At 43.8% G+C, this 14,184-nt stretch overlaps 1 protein-coding gene across 2 annotated transcripts in view; it reads right to left on the bottom strand.

The window, feature by feature from the left end:
• Nucleotides 1-27: 27 nt before the first annotated feature.
• strn3 (striatin, calmodulin binding protein 3) overlaps nucleotides 28-14,184 on the bottom strand; it is a 21,339-nt gene continuing 7,182 nt past the window's right edge. Inside the window, exons 2-17 of one of the 2 annotated variants that reach the window (XR_003871426.1) lie at nucleotides 10,422-10,525; nucleotides 10,026-10,099; nucleotides 9,850-9,931; nucleotides 9,384-9,560; nucleotides 8,950-9,085; nucleotides 8,423-8,564; nucleotides 7,372-7,508; nucleotides 6,658-6,833; nucleotides 6,510-6,557; nucleotides 6,217-6,338; nucleotides 5,781-5,948; nucleotides 3,681-3,821; nucleotides 2,436-2,543; nucleotides 2,125-2,211; nucleotides 1,575-1,928; nucleotides 28-1,428 (exon numbers count right to left, since the gene is read on the bottom strand). Coding sequence is in view for 1 of the 2 variants with exons in the window: in XM_029729755.1 (XP_029585615.1) it covers nucleotides 1,759-1,928; nucleotides 2,125-2,211; nucleotides 2,436-2,543; nucleotides 3,681-3,821; nucleotides 5,781-5,948; nucleotides 6,217-6,338; nucleotides 6,510-6,557; nucleotides 6,658-6,833; nucleotides 7,372-7,508; nucleotides 8,423-8,564; nucleotides 8,950-9,085; nucleotides 9,384-9,560; nucleotides 9,850-9,931; nucleotides 10,026-10,099; nucleotides 10,422-10,525 (1,872 nt within the window). In the remaining variant the exon portion in view is untranslated. Of the gene's footprint in view, nucleotides 1,929-2,124; nucleotides 2,212-2,435; nucleotides 2,544-3,680; nucleotides 3,822-5,780; nucleotides 5,949-6,216; nucleotides 6,339-6,509; nucleotides 6,558-6,657; nucleotides 6,834-7,371; nucleotides 7,509-8,422; nucleotides 8,565-8,949; nucleotides 9,086-9,383; nucleotides 9,561-9,849; nucleotides 9,932-10,025; nucleotides 10,100-10,421; nucleotides 10,526-14,184 lie in introns of both variants that reach the window. The other variant, XM_029729755.1, reaches the window with a different exon arrangement.

Raw genomic sequence — 14,184 nt, 5'->3', positions numbered from 1 at the left:
GCATTAAAACACAACAGACTTTATGTACAGGTACACCATTTAATATTTATTATAGACATTTTATATACATTACTTTTGAACTGTTGTATGTGGTACAATCTTTAAAATCGTCTGATTCATAGTTTGTAAATCAAAAACCTTACAAAACATCAAAATTCGCAAACTGAATCAGAACCTTTTTCTGGAAGTCTAGAAAAAAAAAAAGACTTGATTGTATTAATCATGCATGACAGAAACAAAAAAAAGTCTTAGCTACACGGAACGTTTGAAAATAAAACAGTTTTGCAAGATAAAAGGAAAATAGTACAACCAAACAAAACATTGAGTCGTGATTAATCTTACGTTTGCTTTTCCAATCCCTTAATAAAGAAAAAGAAACAGTTACACTCCATGCTTGCTTCAAAGCAGTGATTTAACAGAATAAGGCAAACGTATACCTCAGACTGACATCAGATTGCATTTTATAAGAACCTATATGTTTCACTTGTTTGAGATTTACTGTTCCACTTTTGCTTGAGAGCCCAATCTTATAGATATCCTTGGGCCATGTATGTAGTTGAACGGATAAGACTAACAGAAAGTGAAATAAATAGCATTAAGATGTCTAATAACCTGTGATAAATAAACTCAAATACAGTAAGGTGTACAAAAATATCACATAGTGATAGGTTGCTGCAGTTTATTTAAAAAGAGCTCTCAGGAAGCCATTAAATGGGCTTCTTTTAGTCCTAGTCTTTACTGCCGTGACAAGACGGTGTCAAAGCAATGCAAGAGATAGCATCCTAGGGTTAGGAAGGGCGAGTGTTTTCTGTGACAGGGGAAAAATAAGTCAGATCAGGGTTGTGGGGAACAGCAGTTGTGATGGAGGGTTCAAACTAGGAATAAATATTCCTTTTTTTTTTACAATTTTTTCAGTGCTGTTATGACAGACTATATTTATATAAAAAGGATTATAAAAACTAGATTTTATTTTAATTTTTTTACACAAAAATGTCATGTAACCTATGCTAAAGTGAAGTTGATTGACTTATAATTCATTTCATATTACTTTTCTCTCGCTACATAGTTGTTGAGTGGACGCCTGTGACTCATGTTTAGCGTGAACTGAATCCACGCCGCAGGGTCTCCTGGTCGGCGCACCAGGGGCTGTGGCCACGTCCTGTTAAATACCCTTTTCACACTAGCGAGCTAAACCGAGCCAAGCTGAGCTGTACTGGCCTAGTTACAAATCCACCATAGTTACTGGAAACATGGTGAAAAGAACAATGTGAAAAGATCATATCTAAGCCAGTTCAGTATGGTCGGGTTGAGCCCAGTTGTGTGAATCAGATTAAAAAGACATGACCTAGTCCGGACCTCTCTCTCTCTCTGACGACCCACTGTCTGACGCATACGACAGCCACTCCGTCCATGGTCACTGAAGTATACCTACAGGACAGATATTAGCTCAGCTCAAACCCAGTCAAAAGGCTACATACACTGGCTTGTTTACTCCAGCTTTTAACTTACAGTAAATTACAGTTAAATGTTGTTTTTGAAAACAGATACAACTGATTGGTCGCTCCTCCACTCACCATGCCTGGCATAAGTCCCCTTGGCACCTGGTTTCTGTCAAGTGTAGAGTTCAATAGGGATGGAGGGAGGCAGCTTCAATGTAGTGTCATAAAATGCTACTCTCGTTACACAAGGCAGTGAAGCAGTCTATTCTTTCTTTGTGTCTACACGCTCAGCTCAGTCTGGCAGAGCAGAGCTGGTCTACTACACAAATACTTTGGCCAGGGCGTCGGCCCCCGCACTTGCTATGTATGCCTTAGACGGGTGGAAGGCAACGTCATAGATGGACTCATCAGACTTCATGCGGTGGGCAGTGATCTCCTGCACACAGGTCTTACTGTCCAGGTTCCACAGACGGATAGAACAGTCGTGGCCTACGGAACAAGGAAAGGAAGGTAGGATCAGCAATGTTCTCTCTGGATATCAGCACGACCAGATATAGGGGAATTTTACACGGATACAAATGTTGTAGAAGAATATTGATACTAGTCTTAGAATCAGAATTGTAAGCTGGTGACCGCCGAATGCTGCCTTTTAAAAATTCCCCACAGCTACATTGCTTGTACTTACTTCCTGACATCAGGTAGATCCCGTTGGGGTCCACAGCCAGGCTGGTGACAGCATCCAGGTGGGCCACCATCGCATGGATCACTTTACCTTCACAACAGGACAGATATACACAAGTCAGTACAGCGACATGGCAGACAGAATTAACAGTCAGTACAGAGATACTGTATGACAGAGAGATGACAGAACATGTACAAAACAGTCCTAACTCTGTATATATGACTGGTCTAAGTCATTCTCCCATCTGGGCTCGGATTCACTGAGCTAGTCGGTCAGAGCAGCTAGCTGAACACCGTCCTCTCCTGTTCACGTACCGGATTTATTGTCAAAGAACTTGATGTCCCTGTCCTCATGGGCCGTGATGGTGACAGGCAGGGTGGGGTGACTCACTACCTTGTTGATGTGGTTGGCTGCAGGCAGAGCTGAACACACACAGGTGAGAGAACAGGTCACAACACAGTCACTATTAATACAACACCCCAAATGAGGACGGACCATTAAAACTGTGTACTGAGTTAGTAGTCTAGGATATACGAGATATCTATATAAAGAAGAAAAAAAACAACCATATCATTAGCAGTTAAAACTATTCAGGGAATCTTATTTATAATGTTACCCAGTATTTACTTGATTTTCCCATAACATGTTTCTGTATACCCATACTCCCCCATAGAAAATGTAATTCAGTAAGTCATTCTATGTGCACTCCCCTTTCTAACTGAGCTTATGGCCCATAGTCTCCCTGCTTGTGTTGAAAGGCTCTGGTCTAGGGTTGTTGTAGTCCTCCTGCTAAATGATGAAGGCTCTGGTCTAGGGTTGTTGTAGTCCTCCTGCTAAATGATGAAAGGCTCTGGTCTAGGGTTGTTGTAGTCCTCCTGCTAAATGATGAAAAGCTCTGGTCTAGGGTTGTTGTAGTCCTCCTGCTAAATGATGAAGGCTCTGGTCTAGGGTTGTTGTAGTCCTGCTAAATGATGAAAGGCTCTGGTCTAGGGTTGTTGTAGTCCTCCTGCTAAATGATGAAAGGCTCTGGTCTAGGGTTGTTGTAGTCCTCCTGCTAAATGATGAAAGGCTCTGGTCTAGGGTTGTTGTAGTCCTCCTGCTAAATGATGAAAAGCTCTGGTCTAGGGTTGTTGTAGTCCTCCTGCTAAATGATGAAGGCTCTGGTCTAGGGTTGTTGTAGTCCTCCTGCTAAATGATGAAAGGCTCTGGTCTAGGGTTGTTGTAGTCCTGCTAAATGATGAAAGGCTCTGGTCTAGGGTTGTTGTAGTCCTCCTGCTAAATGATGAAAGGCTCTGGTCTAGGGTTGTTGTAGTCCTGCTAAATGATGAAAGGCTCTGGTCTAGGGTTGTTGTAGTCCTCCTGCTAAATGATGAAAGGCTCTGGTCTAGGGTTGTTGTAGTCCTCCTGCTAAATGATGAAAGGCTCTGGTCTAGGGTTGTTGTAGTCCTGCTAAATGATGAAAGGCTCTGGTCTAGGGTTGTTGTAGTCCTGATAAATGATGAAAGGCTCTGGTCTAGAGTTGTTGTAGTCCTGATAAATGATAGGTGCAATAGACTTACTGTTCTCCCCCTGACCGGCGAACACCACGGCAGCCTGGGACGTCTCCAGGTCATAGATCACAGCGTTGCCCGTGTTGAAGGACGCCACCATGTGGGCGGGGTCACAGCCATTGAAGTCCACCGCCGTGGGGATGCCGTGTTCTGTCGCACACACACACACACACACACACGTTGAAGAGCCTTTTTGCACCTCCACTGTCCGACCTTGGCCACTTGACACAGGGCCGCAGTCAAGTGCCATTGTCATGTTATGTCCGTGTGGAAGAACGAGCTCTCCCCCCACACTACTGGGGAAGTTAAAGTACATAGCATTTGGATTGTATGGCTGTCAAATCTATTCTTACCAAATGGATTTCTCTTAGATGAAGGGAGCAGATGAAAGACATTTGATATAAAATTCACTTGTCATTTACAATTACTTTTTACTCCAACTTTGTTCCAACGCCTCGATCACACCTACAGCATCATCTGGATATGTGTGCAACGAAAGTTCAACATTCACCTTCTGCTACCATTTCTGTCAAGCCGTCTACGCATACAGTTTGACGCGCCATCCAGAACGCACTGCCTCTGCAACGCTACAAAGGCAAACGCTGAGTTCCATTGGAAATGAATGTACTTCTGGTGTACCAAAACGCAATGATGCTGTCAGCGTGATCAAGGCGTAAGAGAAATGGACATCAGTATGCTATTGTGCCTTAATAATGTAATACTGTGTCCTAAGCCTACTTCCATGTCCTGTGTCCTAAGCCTACTTCCATGTCCTGTGTCCTAAGCCTACTTCCATGTCCTGTGTCCTAAGCCTACTTCCATGTCCTGTGTCCTAAGCCTACTTCCATGTCCTGTGTCCTAAGCCTACTTCCATGTCCTGTGTCCTAAGCCTACTTCCATGACCTGTGTCCTAAGGCTACTTCCATGTCCTGTGTCCTAAGCCTACTTCCATGTCCTGTGTCCTAAGCCTACTTCCATGTCCTGTGTCCTAAGTCTACTTCCATGTCCTGTGTTCTAAGCCTAGTTCTATGTCCTGTGTTCTAAGCCTACTTCCATGTCCTGTGTCCTAAGTCTACTTCCATGTCCTGTGTTCTAAGCCTAGTTCTATGTCCTGTGTTCTAAGCCTAGTTCTATGTCCTAAGCCTACTTCCAAGTCCTGTGTCCTAAGCCTACTTCCATGTCCTGTGTCCTAAGCCTACTTCCATGTCCTGTGTCCTAAGCCTACTTCCATGTCCTGTGTCCTAAGCCTACTTCCATGTCCTGTGTCCTAAGCCTACTTCTATGTCCTGTGTCCTAAGCCTACTTCCATGTCCTGTGTCCTAAGCCTACTTCCATGTCCTGTGTCCTAAGCCTACTTCCATGTCCTGTGTCCTAAGTCTACTTCCATGTCCTGTGTCCTAAGCCTACTTCCATGTCCTGTGTCCTAAGCCTACTTCCATGTCCTGTGTCCTAAGCCTACTTCCATGTCCTGTGTCCTAAGCCTACTTCCATGTCCTGTGTCCTAAGCCTACTTCCATGACCTGTGTCCTAAGCCTACTTCCATGTCCTGTGTCCTAAGCCTACTTCCATGTCCTGTGTCCTAAGCCTACTTCCATGTCCTGTGTCCTAAGTCTACTTCCATGTCCTGTGTTCTAAGCCTAGTTCTATGTCCTGTGTTCTAAGCCTACTTCCATGTCCTGTGTCCTAAGTCTACTTCCATGTCCTGTGTTCTAAGCCTAGTTCTATGTCCTGTGTTCTAAGCCTAGTTCTATGTCCTAAGCCTACTTCCATGTCCTGTGTCCTAAGCCTACTTCCATGTCCTGTGTCCTAAGCCTACTTCCATGTCCTGTGTCCTAAGCCTACTTCCATGTCCTGTGTCCTAAGCCTACTTCCATGTCCTGTGTTCTAAGCCTACTTCCATGTCCTGTGTCCTAAGTCTACTTCCATGTCCTGTGTTCTAAGCCTAGTTCTATGTCCTGTGTTCTAAGCCTACTTCCATGTCCTGTGTCCTAAGTCTACTTCCATGTCCTGTGTTCTAAGCCTAGTTCTATGTCCTGTGTTCTAAGCCTAGTTCTATGTCCTGTGTTCTAAGCCTAGTTCTATGTCCTGTGTTCTAAGCCTAGTCCTCACCTTTTTCTGCGTTGTAAGTGCTGATGCATGGGTTCTTCTCCTGGGGGTTCCACAGCTTGACGGTTCCGTCTGCGGAGCAGGACAGCAGGCGGTTCTTGATGCCGCTGTAGGCCAGCCCCCACACGGCGTCTGTGTGGCCCAGCCAGGTTCCAGCCAAGACGCTGGGTTCTGAGGCATTGGAGGAGGGGACAGGGTCAGTGATACCCATACAATAAGGGAGGAAAAAAAACAGCTCTTTGATTACTCAAGGGGGCGATTGGAATAAAACGAAGGGAGATTTAAAAAAAAATGTTTAAGTCTACTCATCAATTCAAATAATATGATGGATGAATTAAAGTATTCCTGACTTCTGTTACTGTGGTCAATGTCTGAAGGCACAGAGGCTAGACAGAATACTGGCAACGCTAAAGAAGGGCTGAGGATGTGTCAATCTTACCGTAGGTGTCGTAAGGGTCTACGTTGGAGCTGGGGATGTTCCACCACTGTATTGTGTGGTCAATCCCTCCACTGTAACACTGCTCTCCACTGGAACTCATAGCCAGGGACAGCACAGGCCCACTGAGGAGAGGAAAGGTCTATCAAAACGATGACATTTCATACTGCCTACTAACAATCCTTATACAGTAAGAGAAAACCAAATGCAAAACTGTTTTACTGATTGACTGAAAATAGTTTAATCGTATTATTATAAAAAATGACCACAGTTCCTTCTGGTAATTAGATACTTACACATGGGCTCTGAATGTGTAAATGGGCTCCACATCAAAATAGGCACTTCTAAAGAAGAAACAAAGAGTTCTTTAAAAAAGGTTTCTCGGACCGATTTTATTGAATGAGACATTCCATAATGACAAGATAATGCAAACAGTCTGTGTACTTTTTAGCAGGTACGGTCTTCTGTAGGTTCCACAGTTTGAGTGTGTGGTCCTCAGACACGGTGACCAGGACAGGCTCTACAGGGTGGAAGGCCAGAGCCCTGACCCCGTCAAAGTGGCTGCGCAGGGTGTACTTGGGATTCCACGTCTTCCTGAACGTGTCCTTATTGGCTGGCAGCTAAAAATAGACACAGGACAGGGGAGGAGAAGAGAACAGCAACTTTAAACAACTGTGGAGTGAAAAATAGAGACAGGTTGGCGGTGAGTTAGCTAGGGGGGCTAACAGTACTGGAGGATGTAATGCACTAGGACTACTTGAGCACGGCAAGCCCCTCCCACTTCCTAATGAAGCCCCTAATGAACATATGTCATTCTGACCAACTGTCAAAGCTAGAGAACCTTCCGCTCTCTCAACGCTTTGTTTGTGTGTGTGTGTGTGTGTGTGTGTGTGTGTGTGTGTGTGTGTGTGTGTGTGTGGTGGTTGAGGCGGAGGAGAGAGGTTCAGGGAGGGTTCAGGAGGAGAGAGAGAGGCAGGGAGGTGTACAGGAGGAGAGAAGGGTTCAGGAGGAGAGGCAGGGAGGGGCACAGGAGGAGAGAAGTGTTCAGGAGGAGAGGCAGGAAGGGGTACAGGAGGAGAGAAAGGTTCAGGGAGGGGTTCAGGGGAGGGGGGTTGGTGCTGTTCAGGGGGTCATGGTTCAGGGCTGACAGTTGCTTACATCATAGCTGTAGTCAGCCTCATCGTTGGAGACGGTGAGGTCAGCCAGGTCTCCCAGGCCCAGGAAACTCTCCAACACGTCATCAGAGCCAATGATAAAGGACTTGCCCCCGCCTGAGGGAAACGGTAAGGGCTCGGCTAAGAATAGGATGGAGAGGAGAAGGTTTAGTAAACGACATACAGGCCACACCCAGACAAAGAGCTCAGGTTGGACGTGCTTAGTAAACAAACAGCTCAGCCTCTCAGTGGGGTGCTAAAAAATTCCCCCGCATGGCAAGACTGCAGAGCACACACTAAGCGGATTGCCTTAGTGACATGGCTAGAGAAGTATTTATGTCTAACATAGTAGAAAGCATTTCACTAGGTAGAAGTCAAAACCTTGAGTGAATAACAATGAGACATGCGATGAAACAATTTCCTAAACAGACAAAAGAGGAGAAGCAACTACACAGGTTAGGCCCCTTGCAAATAAACATGAAAAATAAGACCAGCACTGTATAGAATGGGGTTCATTTCATTACTAGTGGGTCTGACTGGTGCTCTGTATGCAACCCTTTCTCTAGGCCACTGTGGAGGGTTGTACTGAGGGTAGTGGGGCTGACCCGAGAGGCTGGGATTTTGAGCAAGGCAGGCAGCAGCAGTGATGTGTGTGGCAGGGCCAGGGGAGGCCAGGGGAGGCCAGGGGAGGCCAGGGGAGGGCTCAGAATATCCTGTGCACAAGTGAGGAGGAATGCTGACGCAGCATTGGCGTGACTGAGATAGCACAGGGTAGGCCATTCTGGGTGCAGATCAGAATACACGCTCCACTACTCAATAGTTCAGTTATATCGACTACTTGCCCACAGATAGGTAGAGGAATACATGTCTAACACACACACACACACACACACACACACTAGCGCTGTCCAAGCCACAGTTCCTCTACCCAACACCCATGCAGGCTAACACTACATTTTCATCGATACAAATAGCTGCATTATTGTCAAATGTACATGGGGACAAAAATGGGGTATAGGCTAGTTCTCAGCAGGAGGTATGTTATACCCTCTTACCCCATTCGGTCCCGTCCCCTGAACTCCTGGCCTCCCCTGCTCCCTGTCCATCCTCGGCATTCACCAGAAAGTCAAACTCCTTCAGAGCCTCCTCCGTGTCGGGATCATCTGGAAGGTCAGAGGCCAGGCCCTCGTTCCCAACCTGGACAGAGGACAAACACAATCAGCCACACTGGGATCATCAAATACAGTACACAGTTAACACAATACTTGTATATAATAACAATACTTGTCAAATAAAAGAAGGTGGTTGGTATTTTCCTTCCACATGCCATTGTACAGAATTTAAAATTGCGGTGAACTCTTTTACACAGCAGGCATTGAAAGGTTCTCTCGATGACTATCAACATTCATAAATCAGATCTGAGGATACAAGTCTAGTGTCAAGAGCCAAGTATTTCTCTTAGTAAGCCATTATTACAACGATTTACACAGTGCTGACACTGGCAGTACATTTACAACAACATTAGTAAAGGGGCTTTTCACACACGGTCAGATGTAATCGGCTGAAGCAAAGAGGACTTCACCTTTATCTTATGTTTTTTTATTGTGTGTTTGCCGCTGTCTATATCCTGCATCAGGTCCCCCTCCTCATCGTCATCTTCATCACTGTCGTCTGCGTTTTCTAAGAAGTTAAACGTTTCCAGAACATCTCCTGGATTCCTAGAAAAACAGTTTGAAAACAACTATTTAGAGCAAAGCGGGCAGCACGGCGAATGATTTCATTAGTAAATGAAATGAAGCAGGATGGATGATGTGGCCAATGCGTTTCAGAGCATACTGTTCTGAGCACACAGAGGCACAATGTGCAGAATCCATCAGAAATCTGCTATTTGGGAAGTTGCCAGGAAAAGCGGAGAGCGTGATTTCAGTTTCGCCAGGAAAAGTGAAGATTGTGTCAGCTGGATCTTCACTGAAGTGATTGGCAGTGTGCCGGATCAGATGAGGCCTAACAACCCACCTTTTCATATCTTGTCCCTTTGGTTTGGCTGGAGACTCCCCTCCGTTGAGGATCAGCTCCAGGTTCTTGTTTTCCACAGAGCCGTTCTGCTCCGATCCGGATAGGCCCAGTAACGAACGCACTCTCTGAGACCGTACATCTAGTATTGTGTCCGTGTAACCTACTTCCTGAAGATATCTGTTGGGACGGAAACAGAATTACACATCCAAATGACTTAGCTAACTAAGTAAACCTGGGCCTGTGTACCTAAAGCTTCCCAGAGCAGGAATGCTGATCTAGGATCAGTTTGACATTTTAGAGCATAAGGAATAAGATTACATGGACTAGAGTGGGACCTGATCCCTGATCAGCATGATGAGACGCTCTATGAATACAGACCCTGATGGGAATTCATCTTGATCTATAAACGTGTTAGAAAGCTAGCTGGATGCGTGGCCCTATAGGTATGCTGTGTCGGAGTACTCACTGTCTGAGGAGCTGTCTGCCCTGTTTCCACGTCAGCTGACTGTTCTGGGGTACAGCAGGGACCTCTGTGTCTTTGGTATCTTCTGCAAACAACACGGAAGAAAAGTTATCGAAACCACTGTATGTCAACATATTCCATTCATTTCATTTTATAGCAGTTGATAGAGAGGTCCGTACCTGGTTCAAAGTTAGGCATCTTAACTTCACCTTGATTTAATTCCGTTCCATATTTTAATTTATGGTATTTTGCTCTGGTAGAGAAAAGACAAATGAAAGAGTTGAGTAAATGTGATGAGATAATAAATGATACATTGCAGTCAGTGGAGGCTGCTGATACATTGTAATAGCTGGAACGGAGTCAATAGGAAGGGTATCAACCTATGGGAACCACACGTTTGATACGATTCCAATGACTCCATTCCAGCCATTATTATGAGCCGTCCTCCCCTCAGCAGCCTCCGCTGACTGCAGTTACACTGAAAATGTACATGCAATGGCCAATGAGGCAGATTGAACTTGGCCTTATATCAAAGTTATTTCCTCAAGTTAAAGAGAGAGAAGCTATACACTCACCTTTCTTGCTTTAATGCATATTCTAACATCTTTATTCTTCTAACTAGATCATTCTTTACATTTTCTTGACCCTTCCTTTCTCCTTGTAGGAATGCTATTCGAGCCTGAGAAAAAAAACAAGAAAGGAGAAAACATTTATAAGTTAACGGTTCTGCCGTTAAATGCAATAATTTACTCAAGTTTAAAAGCTCTACAAAATGTTAAGGTCATCTTTTGTGGCGTATCAAACACCAATCTTTCCGTGGGCCTCCCGAGTGGCGCACACTGCAGACCCAGGTTCGATCCTGGGCTGTGTCGCAGCTAGCCACGACCGGGTGACCCACGAGGAGGCGCACAATTGACCCAGCGTCGTCCAGGTTAGTAGAGGGTTTGGCCGGCCGGGAAGTCCTTTTCCCATGGCGCTCTAGCGACTCCTGTGGCGGGCCGGGCGCATGTCCGCTGACACGGTCGCCAGTTGTCTGGTGTTTCCTCCAACACATTGGTGCGGCTGGCTTCCGGGTTAAGCGAGCAGTGTGTCAAGAAGCAGTGCGGCTTGGTAGGGTCGTGTTTCGGAGGACAAATGGCTCTCGACCTTCGCCTCTCCTGAGTCCATACAGGAGTTGAAGCAATGGGACAAGACTAACTACCAATTGGATATCCTGAAATTGGGGAGAAAGAGGTAAAACATATTTTTTTAAATGATATATATTTTATAAATAAACAAACTTTCCCACTGAAGTAATAGGCATGTCATGTCTACTAAATTATTAAAACAGATGAATAACAGTGGCAGAGGCAGCAATGACTATTACATCACCTACTACTGCCACAGCACTCTTCTTCTTGTCTTCACATTTCATTCATGAATGACTCCATCAAAGCCTTGTATGAAATTAAATCTTAATTATGTACACAAACAAACCCCATGTAGGGGCCTACTGTACCAGCTATTGACTTTCACCACAATTTGCTGTGTTACAACCTGAATTTAAAATGGATTACATTCTGATTTCTTTGTCACTGACCTACACACAATACCCCATAATGTCCAAGTGTAATTATGTTTTTCTACATTTTTACAACTACATTAAAAATGAAAATCTGAAATGTCTTGAGTTAATAATTATTCAAATCCTTTATGGCAAGCCTAAATACGTTCAGGAGTAAAAATGTGCTTAACAAATCACATAAGTCACACACTCTGTGTGCAATAATAGTGTTTAACATAAGGACTAGCTCATCTCTGTACCCGACATACAGATAATTGTAAGGTCCCTCAGTCGAGCAGTGAATTTCAAACAGATTCAACCACATTGGATGGATCCCTGAGGATGGATTAACATTGTAGTTACTCCACAATAGTAACCTAATTGACAGAGTGAAAAGAAGGAAGCCTGTACAGATTTTTTTTTTAAATATTCCAAAACATGCATCCTGTTTGCAATAGGCACTAAAGTAAAACTGAAAAAAAAATCATTTGGTAAAGCAATTCACTTTTTGTCACGAATACAAAGTGTTATGTTTGGGGCAAATCCAATACAACACATTATTGAGTAACACTCTCCATATTTTCAAGCATAGTAGTGACTGCATCATGTTATGGGTATGCTTGTAATCATTAAGGACTGAGGAGTTTCAGGATAAAAAAGAAATGGAATGGAGCTAAGCACAGACAAAATCCTAGAGGAAAACCTGGTTCAGTCTGCTTTCCACCAGACACTGGGAGATGAATTCACCTTTCAGCAGGACAACAAACTAAAACAAGGCCAAAATCTACACAAGTTGCTTACCAAGACGACAGTGAATGTTCCTGAGTGGCTGAGTTACAGTTGGCTTAAATCTGATTGAACATCTATGGGAAGACTTGAAAATGGTTGCCTAGCAATGATCAACAACCAATTTGACAGAGATTGAAGAATTCTGAAAATTATTATTATTATATTTTTTTAATGGCATATTTTGAACAACCCAGCTGTGCAAAGCTCTTAGACTTACCCAGAAAGACTGTAATCACTACCAAAGGTCATTCTAAAAAGTATTGACTCAGGAGGTTGAATTCTTATGTAATCAAGATATATTAGTGTTTTATTTTTCATAATTTCTTTAAAGAAAAAAAATATACATTTTCTTCCACTTTGACACGAGTATTTTGTGTAAATAATTGACAAAATGAAAATGAAATCAATTTAATCCCCCCTTGTAACACAACAAAATGTGGAAAAAGTCAAGGGGTGTGAATACTTTCTGAAGGCACTGTATTTGAAAGAGACACTAGATGTAAAGAATAAAATAAAAATAAAAAATAAATAAAAACAAAGGCCTAAAAACAAAACATACAAAAAGGTATAGGCACAGATGAATTGGGGAAACCTTGGTATAGGCCTGGTGAGTCAAAGTACGAGTGCAATTAGCAGTGTCTGTCTCTCCTGGGATCAACAGAGCAGCAGGCTCAGGTTGTGACGCAGGCCTCTAGTAGGATCACTGCTGTAATGGTGTTCGGTTCATACAGCACTATTTAGCTGGCCCTCTTCTCCTGCTCAACACTGTGCTGCTCGTGAGCACTGAGCAGCTGTGACACCCAATGCCGTTTAAAAGGGTAGCAGGCAGGGGGTATTTTTAGTCAGCCGCCCTAAACCCCCTCTCGACTGGTGGGGTGTCATGGTGCCCATAGCAACCCAGTTGTTCGGCAGGTAAACTGAAGGCCGACATTCATGCCGTAGTCATGGAGACGGAGAAAGTGCCAGACTGGTAAAGTGCCACTGGCTAGCAGCTAGATCATACCGGCTATGAAAACACTATGGTGGATCTGAACCACTGAGTCGCCTGGTCCAGTCACTCCCTCACAATAATAAAATAAGACAAAATTGAGTACACATTCAAGGAGTAGGAGGCCCAGCTATCTACATGAAGAACTGGAATCCATTTTCAACATAGGATTCACTTCAGTCAACGGAGACCAGTTCTCTTAAATAGAACAATTACTGTATAAGAACTAATATTTTGTATATTTTCTAAAGGTTTCCACCTCGGTGTACAAGTCAAAGTCTTAAATGAAGGTTTTGCTGGGACCATAAGCATGGAAGGTCTCAGGTCTGGCCAGTTGAAGTTGGCTAAAGGGAGGAGGAGAGTTTCAGCTGAACGAACAGCTGTTTTACATTTGTCTTTTGCTGTGGACAAACTGGATCTAGTTCAACAGCCAGGGGACGTAGCAGTCTGTTACACAAGCATGCTACTAGCTACTACCTCAGCAGATACAGCTGGCTACAACATTCAACCGCTTCAAATATTGTCCCATGTACATTGTGTAATTTACTGACGGTCCCCTAACTAGCAACATAGGGACATCAAATGTCAAACCAACTGTACACTTTGTAGTACATTGACACTAGAATACAGTGCATCTGGAATGTATTCAAACCCTTTGACTTTGTCCACATTTTATTACGTTACAGCCTTATTCTAAAATTGATTAAATATATATTTTTTCCTCATCAATCTATACACAATACTCCATAATGACAAAGTGAAAACCGGTTTAGAAATGTTTGCACATTGATTACAAATAAAAAACAAATACCTTATTTACATAAGTATTCAGACCCTTTGCTATGAGACTTGAAATTGAGCTCAGGTGCATCCTGTTTCCAGTGATCCTCCTTGAGATGTTTCTACAACTTGGAGTCCACCTGTGGTAAATGCAATTGATTGGACATGATTTGGAAAGGCACACACCTGTCTATATAAAGGTCCCACAGTTGACAGTGCATGTCAAAGCAAAAACCAA

Source organism: Salmo trutta, chromosome 33 (assembly GCF_901001165.1).
Source record: "Salmo trutta chromosome 33, fSalTru1.1, whole genome shotgun sequence".
In the NCBI taxonomy this organism is placed as follows: Eukaryota; Metazoa; Chordata; class Actinopteri; order Salmoniformes; family Salmonidae; genus Salmo; species Salmo trutta.
This window is presented reverse-complemented; position numbering and strand designations above follow the sequence as displayed.